Raw genomic sequence first — 14,549 nt, 5'->3', positions numbered from 1 at the left:
CTTTTTCGCACACACTGCTGTCAAGCCAGGCGTCCCCCATTCTGTATCTTTGACTTCCATTTTTTCTGCCGAAATGAAGTATCTTGCATTTGTCCCTGTTGAACTTTTGTTTTGTTTACCATATAAAGACAACTACTATTTGGAAATAAAACACATTGCTTTATTCAATCATAGCTTGAAAACAGATGCAGGCAAAATGATTTACACGTCCAATGCAGCATTCAGATTTTGCATTTTTATAGAAAAAGGCTAAAATTAGAAAAATGTAATAATCAATAGAAGCAACAAAACTGTACAATTTGATACAGGTATCAAATTAAGCATAGAGAAATGTATGCAATTTGACCAAATCAGTTATTTGATACAATATTCATTGCCGGCCAGCTTTCCCATTTTCTGTTGTTTCCATTCTGAAAAACAGAAAGGGGGGGGGGGGAGAGAAGCTTCATAAAGTTCAACTTACATGTAGTTTGACCAAACTATTGAGAATTATGTTAACCATCTAGACTTTTCTGTTTACAACTGGGACCATAGTCCGAGGAAAAAAAATCCTATAATTGGGGAAAACAATCTTTGTAGTTCTAATCAATTTGTAGCACAAATTGTTTAATTGGTCAGCCAAGAAAATGGAAGGTTGATCAATAAAAATTAACCCACTGAATTAACCACAGGTGAACTAAAAAAATCAACCTATTAATGTTGGGTGGTGAAAACTCTAAGTATCTTAAAAAACTGACTTGTGAGGCAAAGTAATGTGACCTCCCCATCCATCCTTGGTGACATGTACGCCATTAAATCATTCTAATAGCACTACAGATTGTTTAAGAGAGAATGGAATAACATTTTAGAAATTCATGTCAGAATGTCTCTAAAAATTACTCATTAAAAACAGGTTTCATTACCAGTTCTTACTTTTCTTTGGAAATGTAATTTTCTAAAGAAGTAACTGTACTTTCCTCTATCAAACATATTTTTTCTCCAACCTAGTTATTCTACTAAATGTTAGGATCCTTAGCATGGCATCAGGATAACTGCATTTTAGGAAGGACTATAGTTTATTTTATTAATTTACTTGGATTAATTAAATAAATCCTAGTCATTTTAAAACTCAGTTATCATTCCTAAAACAAGACACAGGAAATCTCAATTTGGTTTCACTTATCAAATAAAATTAGTATCTGCCAAAACCAGTTGACTATTTAAGACATACCTCATCTTGCTGTGAAGTTTTGGATATAAATATAAACCACAGAAATGGCAGTTTAAGAGGGAGAAGTTGAATTTGTTTTTTAACTAACTGACTTCAAGCATAAATCCTGTCATCAAGATAAATAGAAGGAGATCATTCCATTCCCTTCCTTTATCCTAGCCATATTCAAGTGTTTGCTTGCTGGGATGCACAGCCAGATATATTATCACCACACACATAAGACTACATTTTGTACCCACATCCCCAACTCTCATTTAACCTTATGTGAACAGGCAAGTATCTGAATAGAGCTGATGATCGATTAAGGCCTTACTAATTTTGATGGCTTCTGAAGATCAAAGGTTTCAGGACAAAAACATTTATTAGTTACTAATGCAGTTATGTTTTTGATATATTTATGAAATGACATTCTGAAAGCCAACTGTCCCTGTAAGAATACTGGAGCAACTGAGATATGGAAATACAAACCCATTCTCCTCTTTGAGATGTTGATACAGTTCAGCCCTATTATTGATAGAGTTCAAACGACCAATGAATTCTTGATGTTTCCTTGAGTTTGCAGTGTTGATTCTGTTGCTCCATAAGGACAGCAGAGATACTGGACCTAAGAAAGATAGATGAGTAAACAGAATCTAACCACATTCATTCTTTTGCATTCTTCTATCCTAGTTTAGTATTATTTATACAAAACAATTGATATTGATGTTAAAGATACTATAGAAATATGGCATCTTCTCTGATGAGATTTTTACTTCAATTTGTCTTGACAGTAGATCAAATATAAGCAGCATCTCAAGGGTATAACAAGACAAGAAAATATTTTACAGCAACTGAATTCTTCAACACAGTGAAAAAAATGAAATCTAATTTCTTTCAGTACAATTTAGAGTTGGGACAATATAACAGAAATTGTGTTTAAGAAATATAACACAGTGTGTTGGGATGAGAAAAATTCCCCCTCCTTTTCCTTATTTACTTCACAGAAGTCAGTCTAACCTTCTAACTATACTAAAAATGGTACATCCTGAAGACCACATCACTTAGTAATATCAGTTTTTAGGATAACGTTACATTTTGTTACCTTTGTTTTTTTCTATGGTTGGTATTTCATCCATTGTAATGAGGGGCTTTTTGTTGGGTGGTTCAGGAGAATCGGGTGAATCCTTTATTACTTCTGCTTCTGCCAGTTCTTCCTTTTCACGATCTAACAAGCTTTTTAGCCTTTAGAGAAAAAGGAAAAAAAGTTCAGTTTTGTAAGTTGCAATAAAGATGATAATATTTAAAATATTATCTAGAGATTCAAAGTATGGTCCCAAAAGCAGGAGGAAAATGCACAGGAAAGAGTTCAGTGTGTATCACGTTTAATTGAGGAGATCATATTAAAACTACAGTCTGTAGGTAGTGGCTGCTCACAGATAACCTGGAATAAAAACCACACAAAATCAACTAACCCAAAGTTCCGCAAAGCGGAAAAGAGCAAAGCAGACTGCAATCTCCCAAAACGGACAAGAGCATGAGGCACAGAGGCACAAGACATGGAGGCCCTAAAGCCCTGTACTCTCATGCTTGTGCTCCTTCTGGTGCTAGCTCTCAACTCAAAATGTTGCTCTTATGTCAAAGCAAAAATGGCCAAGAAATGGCTCTTAACTCAAAATGACCATTAGTTGGGATACTCTTAAGTATAGGTTCCACTGTAACTTGTATCACAACTTTGGGAGAAAGGATGCAAATAAATAAATACAATTTAAAGCACATTGTGCTGTTTTGATGACAGCAAAACTACTTTAAGTTCCGATGTTTAGTGCTCACACATTTAGTTTACCAGATTAGAGGTTTAGTACATTTTTTTGCCCCTCCCCCCAAAAAAATTAATCACAGAATATCTATTCCACAAATACATCTTGGTTCTAGCTAATTGTTTGAGCCCCAAGTAAAACAGGAGCCAAGGTAGTGTGGGCATTCCATCTGATAACACTGTTTGGAGTTTTCTTATTCCAGACTTTATTCTAGAAGTGTCTCATAAGAAGCCAGACTCAAGCTTACATCTTCCCTTTTCAATGAACATGAGCGAACTGGGCTTTTGATTCATGCTATTTATATAAACATACGCTATAGAAATTCTATCAGCACTGACAATTTACCTTTCTGATTCTTGCCAGGATTTTTCTGATTCATAGTCTTTTCCTGCTTTCTCTGACTTGTCCTCTTTTTCTTCTCTTTTCCTTCCTCGTTTCTTTCGTTCCTCTTCTTCAGGAGGTTTGCTTCTGCAAGCCAGAAGACACTCCAAGACTCGTTGGTGTTTGTCTGAATTGGCTATGTGTGCTCTAACAAGAGTCTCCAGTTCATTCCACATAATCCTGTACTGTTCATCTCTGTAAAAGAGAATCAATGAACTCATTATTCTGTACACATATTCCCCAATTGATAAGGTCTGTAAATCACCTTATGTCTATGAAATACTTTTGGATCAATTTTCACAGCTTATTTAGAGATGGACAAAGTATCGTATAGAAATGGAATAATTTCATTCACGCATCTTTTAAAAGTAAATAGTTATTAATTTAGAGCCTCTAAAGCACATGTCACTTTGCATCAATGGAATGACAATTGAAATAATTTCTTTTTAAGAGACAGGGCCAAAAGGGGCATTAACCTGTGCTTGAGAAATACAGCAACTGTTAAATATATCAAATAGCATTTTACCTTTTAGGCCCCTTTCCTCTTGTCCCAACAGTTGATATTGGCAATGGATCATTCTTCCTCTCCATGTCTACCAAATTGTAAACTGTTTTTTGACAGTTTAGCACATCTTCATCTGTCAGTGCTTCTTTTACAATAACACTAGCTAATGGCACTACCTGCAAGCAGAAAAAAAATGAACATGGACATTTTCATGAATTTGATAGCAAAAGGATGCATATTACACAATGGAACAAAATTTGGGGGAAAAAAATGTTCCTGGTTTGAAAGTGTTCTTCCTGTTTAATTGTACGGGACTGATCATATTGACATCATTTTCTCCCCATTTTCTGTTTTTGTTCCATTTCAGTTGACTTTAATATTAGAGACTAGCTGTGCCCGGCCACGCGTTGCTGTGGCGAAGTCTGGTGGTATGGGAAATAAAGTATTGAGGAATTGGTGGTAGTTAAGGTCAAGGGTAAAGGTTTTCCCCAGAGATTAAGTCCAGTCGTGTCTTACTCTGGAGGTTGGTGCTCATCTTCATTTCTAAGCCGAAGAGCCGGCGTTGTCCGTAGACTCCTCCAAGATCATGTGGGATGACTACATGGAGCGGCGTTACCTTCCCGCCGGAGCAGTACCTATTGATACACTCACATTTGCATGTTTTCGAACTTCTGGGTTGGCAGAAGCTGGGGCTAACAGTGGGGGCTCTCTCCGCTCCCCCAATTCAAACCTGTGGCCTTTCGGTCCAGAAGTTCAGCAGCTCAGCGCTTTAACACGCTGCGCCATCGGGGGATATTATTTCCTAAAGGTTGTGAATATACAATATTTCTGATTGGGTTTTTTTGTTTGTTGGAGGCAAGTATGAATGCTGCAATTAGGAAAAATGATTAGGATGTAATGGCCTTGCAGCTTTAAAGCCTGGCTATTTCCTCCCTGAGTGAATTTTTTGTTGGGAGGTGTTAGCTGGCCCTGATTGTTTCCTGTCTGGAATTCCCTTGTTTTCAGAGTGGTGTTGTTTGTGGTATTTTATGTGCTTCTACTGTCTGTGGCCCTGAGAAAACAGAGGATTTTCCAGACTTTGATGATGGGAATACTTTGTTGGAAGGTGTTAGCTGGCCCTGATTGTTTCCTGTCTGGAATTCCCTTGTTTTCAGAGTGGTGTTGTTTGCGATATTTTATGTGCTTCTACTGTCTGTGGCCCTGAGAAAACAGGATTTGCCAGACTTTGATGATGGGAATACTTTGTTGGGAGGTGTTAGCTGGCCCTAATTGTTTCCTGTGTGGAATTCCCCTGTTTATTTACTGTCCTGATTATATTGTTCTGCATTATTCTATCCCAGTAATTATTTCATATTAAAGAAGAATCTCACTTATCCAACATTCGCTTATACAATGTTCTGGATTATCCAACGCAGTCTGCCTTTTCATAATCAATGTTTTTGTAGTCAGTGTTTTAAATTCATTGTGATATTTTAGTGGTAAATTTGTAAATACAGTACAGTAGAGTCTCACTTATCCAACATAAACGGGCCGGCAGAACGTTGGATAAGCGAATATGTTGGATAATGAGGAATTAAGGATAACCCTATTAAACATCAAATTAAGTTATGATTTTACAAATTAAGCACCAAAACATCATGTTAGACAACAAATTTGTCAGAAAAAGTAGTTCAGTACACAGTAATGCTATATAGTAATTACTGTATTTATGAATTTAGCACCAAAATATCACGATATATTGAAAGCATTGACTACAAAAATGTGTTGGATAATCCAGAACGTTGGATAAGTGAGACTCTACTGTAAATACTACATAGCATTACTGCGCATGGAACTACTTTTTGTCAAATTTGTTGTATAATATGATGTTTTGGTGCTTAATTTGTATAACGATTACCTAATTTGATGTTTAATTGGCTTTTCCTGAATCCCTTCTTATTATCCAACATATTCACTTATCCTGCCAGCCTGTTTACGTTGGATAAGTGAGACTCTACTGTATATTTCTAATCTTATATTATCTGCTCAGAACTGGATTATATGAGGCTCCTTCTTCACAGCTGTATAAAATGCACACTGAAGTGGATTATATGGTAGTGTGGAGTCAAAGCAGATAATATAAGATTCTAAATGGGTTATATAGCTGTGTGGAAGGGCCTTGAGTCTACACTGCCATATAATCCAGTGCAAATTAGATAATCTGTGGAAGAAGTCTAAGTGAGGCCTAAATCGGCCTGTCCCCTAACTGAAACCTGGCTGTCCCTTGGTTGCTAGGCAACCAAGTGGGCAGAGATTAGCCCTCTAAACTGGCAGCAATTGGATAAAAAAAATTATTGCTCTCCCTCTAATTAGGACTTTATTTTTCTTTTCTTTTTGTTGTATCAACCTTGAGGCGTGGATGATGGGTTGTGTTGTCAAATTTTGAGGTTGGGGGGCCTGTACTTTTGTTGTTTTGTGAATTGCCGTGATGCCATCACTCTTTTATATATATAGAAAGTGAATTTTGATGAGTGTCTTATTATAAGTAAGATCAGTATCAGTCATAACATTAACATTCTGTATTGTCTTTATTTTGGTTTCTGATTACATATTTTAGCATGTGAAGTTTTGAGAAACAAATAAGAAATTTCAACAAAACACAGATGGACACTTCCATAACTAATTAATAAGGATAAACATAACATTATATAACACATTCAAGGTAGTACAATTTTTTTCAAGATCTATTGACTGCAATTCTAACACCAGAACAACCTCATTGGATCCTAGCCATTACATGGGTCCCCAATCATATTTATTTGAAAGGAAGTTGCACTGAAATTAGGCTTGCCCATTTCCAATAATAAAATAAGACTGGCACCCAAAACCAGTTTGTATTGACCTACCGCCTGCATGTTGAATATGGTAGTTTGTGAGATAATCATGGGCCAGTAACGAGTATGTCTCTCCAGTTGATCTTTGGCTCGTTCCAAAGGAACCTCAACGCTTTCATCACTCTTGTATCGAGGGTCTAGAAAAGGCGTGAGTCTGTTTTCCCTCATAAATTCACCAAAATCCTAAACAGCCAAATAAGACAATCAGACTTTTCCGTAGTAACATTTTATAATATATTTCTAGCATTTTTTCTGACTACCACATTTCTAATACACTCAATAAAGTTTAAGTAGATTTTCACTATGTTCAACACACAACCATCAAATCACACAAGTGTTACAAAAATGGGATGCTCATTCACACATTAAGTTTTGAAACATATTTACTTTCTATAAGACTGGCATGCTATTTTTTAAATGAAACCAAAGAATATTCCACTAGGGTTATTCATGCAAGAAATACTGTTTAAAATCTTGAAACGCTTCACTTATATAATACTGATTTTTGGATCTGAGACAATGTTTAGTCTCATTGACCCAGACAGACCTAATTGGATTAAAAAACTGACATTAAATAACTTACTATGGGTGATATTAATTTCTATCCATTATCAGATTGACCAAAACTAAGAAGATTTATTTCAAAGTTTACACTACTCCATTTATCACTATTGGAGGGGGTGGGTTGCCTTTCCTTGAGTTTTGCTCAGTAGCCAGCTTGTGTGTTTAGTTACCTCTTTACTATAAGTGTTCCCTTTAACACTAGCATAATCTGAACTGTGCTGTTTAGCAATTCTACAGCTAAAACAAAATCAGGAAATCTTTCCATAATAAACAATCGTCTCACTCATATGAGAACCTTACTGTAATCCTGTAGTCTGTGACTCTACCACCACATCCTTCACTAATTGAAGGAGGATCTTCCAGAATGGACCGAGAACTGCTTAATACGTGCAGAAAAATCTCCCCTCCGTGACTGCTGAGCATATGACTAATTACTTTAGATCCTGATTTCCGGGGTTGTTCCAACAACACAGAACGACCTATCCAAAGAGATAATGGCTTCATTAGTTAACCAGCATGACAATTCTACATGTAATTCAGTCACTTGACAATTACAGTATATACTCAAGTATAAGCTGAGTTTTTCAGCTCTTTTTAAGGCTGAAAAAGCCCCTCTTGGCTTATACTCAAGTGAGGGTTCTGTTGGGAAGGTGTGGGAATGAAAGAAGCCTCCAGCTGGGTTGCTGTGCAGAGAGGAGAGGCCATACACACGCGCCTCCCTACTCGTCTCACCACGTGCGTGGCTCCCTCCTCCTTTCGCCACATCTGCCTCTCTCCTCCTTGTGTGGTGAGAGGAGGAGGGAAGCACACACAACGAAATCCAAGGGGCGAAGGACCCTCCTGTTGGTCTCGTTCACCCTTCACCAAAGCTTTGGCTGGGACGGGGGAGACTGATACTCGGAACAGGGGCACAGACTGCAAAACAAACGTTAAAGGGGTGTTAACACTTCACTATACTATCTAAAACTAAAACAATATATTTTAGCTGAAATTATGTTGACTTGCATACAAATTCAACTAAAGAACAAACTTACAGAACCAATCTTGTATTTAATTTTTGGGTTGTCTGTTTATAAAGTCATTCCCATGTCCAAAAACACACCACGGCAGCTACTAAAACAAGTTCTTATTTACTGGAGACCTTGCTATTTAGCTCTAGTTAACCTAAACCTTATCGTATATTTAGGACCAAGCCAGTAAACAACATAACCTGAGAAGGCTGCCAAACACTGTCTCAAGCTGGATCTATACTCGGGCTCTCCAGGTGTTTTGGACTTCAACTCCCACAATTCCTAACAGCCGGTTGCAGGAGTTGAAGTCCAAAACATCTGAGAGTCCAAGTTTACCACACCTTATCTATACTGTAGAATCGATGCAGTTTGATACCACTTTAACTGCCATAGCTCAGTGCTATGGAAGCCTGGGGTTTGTAGATTTGTGAGGCAGCAGCATCAAGCTCTTATAAAACTACAATTCCAATGATTGCATTTAGCCATGGTACGTAACGTGGTGTCGAACTGCATTAATTCTACAGTGTAGATGCCCCCTCAGACATAACACGAATCTGCCTTACTACATCATTACCGTCATTATTAAAGATTCTCTCAGGAGTCCTTTCAGCTCCAACCTCACTGAAAGTGTATTATATTTTAAACAATTTAGCTGCTGAATTTCCCACCTTCGGCTTATCTTCGGGTCAATAAGTTTTCCCAGTTTTTTGTGGTAAAATTAGGTGCCTCGGCTTATATTCAGGACGAGTATATACGGTAATCAAATGTGTTTTAATTAAACACAAACAAAATGTTCTATAAGTTGCTATTGATAAATATGTCAGGAATTAAAATCTTTCAGTCCCACACAAGCAAATATTACTTCACTGTTGACCAGCAGAAGCAAGTGGCCCAGCTCTATACTTTACAACAAACCTGGTCATACTAGTTGTCAAGGAAACGTCTAAACACTGCCACTTACTTCCTTCCTGCATCTTCTCTGTGGGCCCCATGGCTCAAAAACACTCTGCTAGGCCCTCAGTCTCAAGCATCTGGTTTAAGTCCAAATTCTCAACAATTAAAATACACATGTTTTTGAGAATCAAGTCAAAATATATTACCATTTAGAAGAAAATTAGTAAGGCAAGAGGAAGGTCGACTATTGACATCTACGGGGGATATTCTGTAAGCTCCAGTGCAATAATGCAGTTCTGAAGAAAAGGAAAAATGGAAATGGGTGGAAACGTGAGACAGGAAAGCACACTGTTTGCATAGTACAGCTAAAAACTAAATTCTCCACATAGTCTGTAACTATTTTTAGCCACTACAGGAATCAGAAAAGCATATTAGACATGTGTCCATTATTATGCTAACAGGGAGCTGCATATGTTCCCCAGTAAGTATACACAGCATCCAAGGGTAATGTATTTCACTTTCTCTATGTTCTTGAGCATCACTCAATGGCTTGACAATATTCCTTATTTGTACTTGTTGCTTTCATGCAAATTTATTAATGAAAATACTTTTGAGTGTATCATATATGTAGATAACACAGGGAAATTATCAACACATTAATTTTAAAATAACCTAAAACAATTTAAGTACTTTTGCACATTTTAATCATGCCAATAATGAAAATAAAGACCTGTCATACAAAGATATGAGCCAAACAATGATATCACTAGTCCATCAACACTAGGGTGAACAGCCAGGTTACACAATATCCATTCATCTCAAAATTAATCAGTATACACATTCAGTAATTCGAAAATTCTCAGAGAATACCAGTTTTTAATTAGGAGTACACAGATTCCTAACAGAAGGGGTTCCGCGTCATGAAACAATATGACAAGACTATCGAATCTGAAATAAATGTATACTATACACATTTGGCTGCCTGCAATATATTCAACTAATAGTAGCAACCAGGAAAGGAAAGACAAAGGAGAAAGACTACTGTTAACATCACGTATTACATCAAAACATCTCCAAAATAAAAGGAAACACCTACCAACACTGTTGGTTCTTGGTGTACACCATTTTAAAGTTACAGTTTCTTTAAAGGTGCTGTCTTTACTACTACCAGCCATGTGATTATCACCTGCAACAGTGTTAAGAGATAAGCATATAAAATAATTAATACATATAAAAGTTATATATATTAATATATAAACGCACTAATTATTAACATCTATTACTATTTCTGTTACAAAAATGATTGTGATTATATAAAGTTGTAGAAACAAACAGAATTTTAAGAAGCATTTTCCCTTTCAAACAGGTTATGTGTTCTCTGATCGCTATTTGAGAGATTGTATTCTGCATTCACACAATACAGATTTTTATCTATGTAGAGCCATGCTTCAGGAACCTACTGGAGAAATCCTACCCTCTCCCACTACACTCAAGGCAATGAATTTAAATGACTGTAAAAATCATAATATGTAGAAAATCTCTGTTTGAACTGAAGTTGTTTCACAAAATCTATATGAACAATAGACAGATACCATGATTAACAAATAAAACAACTAGATCCCTTTTGTCAAGTTTAATGTTCTGTCTCTCATATTTCCTAATATCTTTTGTTTCCAACTCCAGTAGGCTGTTAGGAATTGTGGGAGTTAAAGTTCAAAACACCTGGAGGGCTGAAGTTTGCCCAGGCCTGCTCTATTACCTTACAATTATTCTTAATCACTTGACTCATTCTCTTTGATCATGAAAGAAACTCTGAGCAGTTGATTGAGAGAATACTAAAAATATTTTTATTTTTCAAAGTTTGAAAAAAAATCCCCCAAATCCAGTTATTGAATTAAGATGCTTCCTTCTCTATTACACAGCAGACATAGCTATTCTGTACTATCTGTCCTACTCACCACTTTTCAAAAAATCTACATGTGCTTCCTTGTGATGAAGCAGCTCCACATCATAATTGGCAGATGTGTTGGCGTGCTGTTCTTCCTTTTAAAGAAAAACATGATACTAAAATATACATAGACAAACCACATTCCTATTGTTCACGATTTTTTTTAAAAAAAAATTAACAAAAATATAATTCTGTATTTTACTTTACAACACAAAATTGCCAAAAGAGGAAAAATACTCTTAGATCAGGTGGCATAAATAAATTGGAATTCCAGGAAATGTGTTTTGTTTGCTATCCCGTTTAAAGATGTAGTAGTTTACTACCATGCGCAGTACAATTCTATGCCTGTTCATTTGGAAATAAGTTCACCACTGAATAGGACTTATTCTCAGGTAAGTACGTTTGTAACCTTCCACAGACTATAAATTACTTCTAAAAATAACTCCAAGTCAAGTTCTATTTTTTTTATAGACTTGCCCTCGCTAATTATTTTACACATGAAACCAAATAGGGATGCAATATAAAAATAGTTCCAGCACCCACTTCCATCCAGAGATATGTTTTCCAATAGGGAAGCTCTTTCCTTTCCTAAGCAACCAATAGTAATTATGCAATAACACCATCATCAGCAAGTGCAGCCATTTTTTTTCCATTTTATGGAAGTTTCTTCTTTCACTTCAGGTTAACAAGAGAAGCCACACAGAGCCTTATCTGGCTTCCACAGCTGAAGACTAGTGGCTACTGTGGTTCAAACTGCATGCATAAGGGTAGAAGCAAAGGGAAACAGCATCTTTAAACAGCTGAGGCAAACTAGCAAATATCATGTACAGCAGATTAGCAAAATTATCACCATAGGACTTAGTTTTTATGAATAGTACACAGGGAACCCAACATACAGACTATTACTAGAAAGAACAAAAGGCAAGAAAAAAGAGCATAAGAGCAGCACACAGGTCAGTAAACTGCAAACAAGGTATTTGCAAACATAAAACATTGTAGATGAAGATCCAATTCAAGTTTAGTTAAAGTGGCCAGAACACATCAACCACATAAGGACTTAATTGCTACATTAGCTTAAATAAGCCAGGCAGTACAATTAATGTTCAACAAAGAACAATGGCTATTAGTATTGTAACATCTTTTTCCTTTCATGCATTCCTTATTTTTTTATAAAAAATACAAATATAATACAAATGTTATTTTGTATTACTGCCCAATTACAGTGTAGAATTAAAATGTATTTAATGTCAATATCTAATTTCTCTGATGGCCAATACAGGATAAAGATGACTAATAAAATGACCTGACCATCCCAACCCAGCTGCAATTCTACATACCTTTATTAAGGAGTTAGCCCCACTAAAATGCAACAGAATTCTACTTCTGAGTAAACTGTTTTATAAATATTGGCAGAAAGAATGTTAAGCTTATGCAGATTTAAAAGTCACACTTTAGTCTCTTATCAAATAAATACATTTGTTCCTACTCTATTAGAAATAGGACTATATCCGTTGGGAAAATCCCTGTTATTTTTTACCCCCACTAGCTTCTCCTTTTTACAAACACCTTTATTTTGGGTGGGTGACACAGAGGAATGGAAGGCTCACTATGCCACTAAAATGCACAAGGGGCAGAAATTTCTAAAACATGTATAAAAACAAAAGAATCACAGACAAAGTAATTTGAAGCGAACTAGGATATATTTACATAAAACAAAGGGAAATAAATACTCTTTTCATAATTGAATGAATTGAAAAAGGCCAACAGGGCCATTTGATCTGTGATCCTTTTTTTCTCCTTCATAAAATTTACTAACCTGGTCACAGACATTGAATGTGGGCTAATAAAAAACAGAAAAAAATGTGATATGGAGAGAAAAAAAAGAAATGTAAAAATTCCATTAAAATAAATATTCAAACCATTAAGCAAATTTAAAAGAAACGGTGCAGCTACTTTGGCGCACAACTGTGTATACAGCTTACCTTCATAGGGATGTTAGTTATAGTGGTTGAAGCCAGATCAAAATGCTGCTGTACTAAAACATTCAGTCTGGTGGCCAGGTGCCGTCCAGCCCGAACACTATGAACTTCACTGGTTAAGACAGGAGAGAGCTTTTTAAAAGAAAGACAAACACACACATGCACACACACAGAATACTCAGTAGTAGCAAATACTGCAAAAACAACATATTTTTAAAAGCAATAAAATAGTCATTAGCCTAACATACTTTATATCCAGCTCATAACTTATATATTAGATATTTATATTTAATATATAAATTATACACATACATACATACATACACAAATTTATTTAATATATAAATAATAAATATTATATTTACATCAGAGCCTTTGAAAATTTGGCCAGAATAAATCCACATGGACCCCCATTTCTCAGGGCTTTGACTGGGGTAGAGACCATCCAGATTCTTCAGCCCAAAAAGACTTTCTGATATAAACTATACCAAGGCTAGGTTGGTTAGCCCCACATCATTACATGTTATATAGAACATGTGTTTTTAAATAATTTTTCATTTTTGTATTGTATGTTTTTGATGTGTAAGTCACCTTGGGTCCACTGTGGAGAAAGGCGGGGCAAACCATATCGTAAATAAATAAATAAATAGCAATGAACAGTCTGTTTAAATAATTCTAGAACAGCATTTTTCAGCCTGAGGGGTCAGGGCTCCTGGGAGAGTCGCAAGGGGGTGTCAGAAGGATTGCCAAAGACCAGTATTTTCTGTTGGTCATGGGGGTTCTGTGTGGGAAATTTGGCCCAATTCTATCATTGTTGTGGTTCAAGAGGCTCTTTGACTGTATAATTCCAGCAACTACAACTCTTAAATGTCAGGGTCTATTTTCCCCAAACTCCATCAGTGTTCAAATTTGGGCATATTGAGTATTTGTGCCAAGATGGTCCAGATTCATTGTTGTTTAAGTCTACAGTGCTCTCTGGATGTAGATGAATTACAACTCCAAAATCCATGGTCAATGCCCACCAAACCCTTCCAGTATTTTCTGTTGCTCGTGGGAGTTCTGTGTGCCAAGTTTGGTTCAATTCAATCATTGGTGGAGTTCAGAATGCTCTTTGATTGTAGGTAAACTATAAATCCCAGCAACTACAACTCCCAAATGACAAAATCATTCTCCCCCTCCCCCTCCCCCCCAACCCCACCAGGATTCAAATTTGGACGTATTGGATATTTGTGCCAAATTTGGTAAAGCAAATAAAAAGACATCCTGCATATGAGATATTTACATTACAATTCATAACAGTAGCAAAATTACAGTTATGAAGTAGCAATGAAAATAATTTCATGGTTGGGGGTCACCACAACATGAGGAACTCTATCAAGGGGTCGCGGC

The 14,549-nt window shown here is 36.3% G+C and overlaps 1 protein-coding gene across 4 annotated transcripts in view; it reads right to left on the bottom strand.

The window, feature by feature from the left end:
* Window positions 1-138: 138 nt before the first annotated feature.
* ints13 (integrator complex subunit 13) overlaps window positions 139-14,549 on the bottom strand; it is a 23,226-nt gene continuing 8,815 nt past the window's right edge. For 3 of the 4 annotated variants that reach the window (XM_008111477.3, XM_062981772.1, XM_003221476.3), the window contains exons 7-18: window positions 13,164-13,292; window positions 12,998-13,021; window positions 11,192-11,276; window positions 10,330-10,419; window positions 9,440-9,529; window positions 7,630-7,808; window positions 6,778-6,948; window positions 3,914-4,068; window positions 3,352-3,582; window positions 2,292-2,431; window positions 1,679-1,814; window positions 139-410 (exon numbers count right to left, since the gene is read on the bottom strand). In XM_008111477.3, the coding sequence (XP_008109684.1) occupies window positions 371-410; window positions 1,679-1,814; window positions 2,292-2,431; window positions 3,352-3,582; window positions 3,914-4,068; window positions 6,778-6,948; window positions 7,630-7,808; window positions 9,440-9,529; window positions 10,330-10,419; window positions 11,192-11,276; window positions 12,998-13,021; window positions 13,164-13,292 (1,470 nt within the window). In that variant the 3' untranslated portion in view covers window positions 139-370. The remainder of the gene's footprint in view (window positions 411-1,678; window positions 1,815-2,291; window positions 2,432-3,351; window positions 3,583-3,913; window positions 4,069-6,777; window positions 6,949-7,629; window positions 7,809-9,439; window positions 9,530-10,329; window positions 10,420-11,191; window positions 11,277-12,997; window positions 13,022-13,163; window positions 13,293-14,549) is intronic. The other variant, XM_008111478.3, reaches the window with a different exon arrangement.

This window comes from Anolis carolinensis, chromosome 5, assembly GCF_035594765.1.
Source record: "Anolis carolinensis isolate JA03-04 chromosome 5, rAnoCar3.1.pri, whole genome shotgun sequence".
In the NCBI taxonomy this organism is placed as follows: domain Eukaryota; kingdom Metazoa; phylum Chordata; class Lepidosauria; order Squamata; family Dactyloidae; genus Anolis; species Anolis carolinensis.
This window is presented reverse-complemented; position numbering and strand designations above follow the sequence as displayed.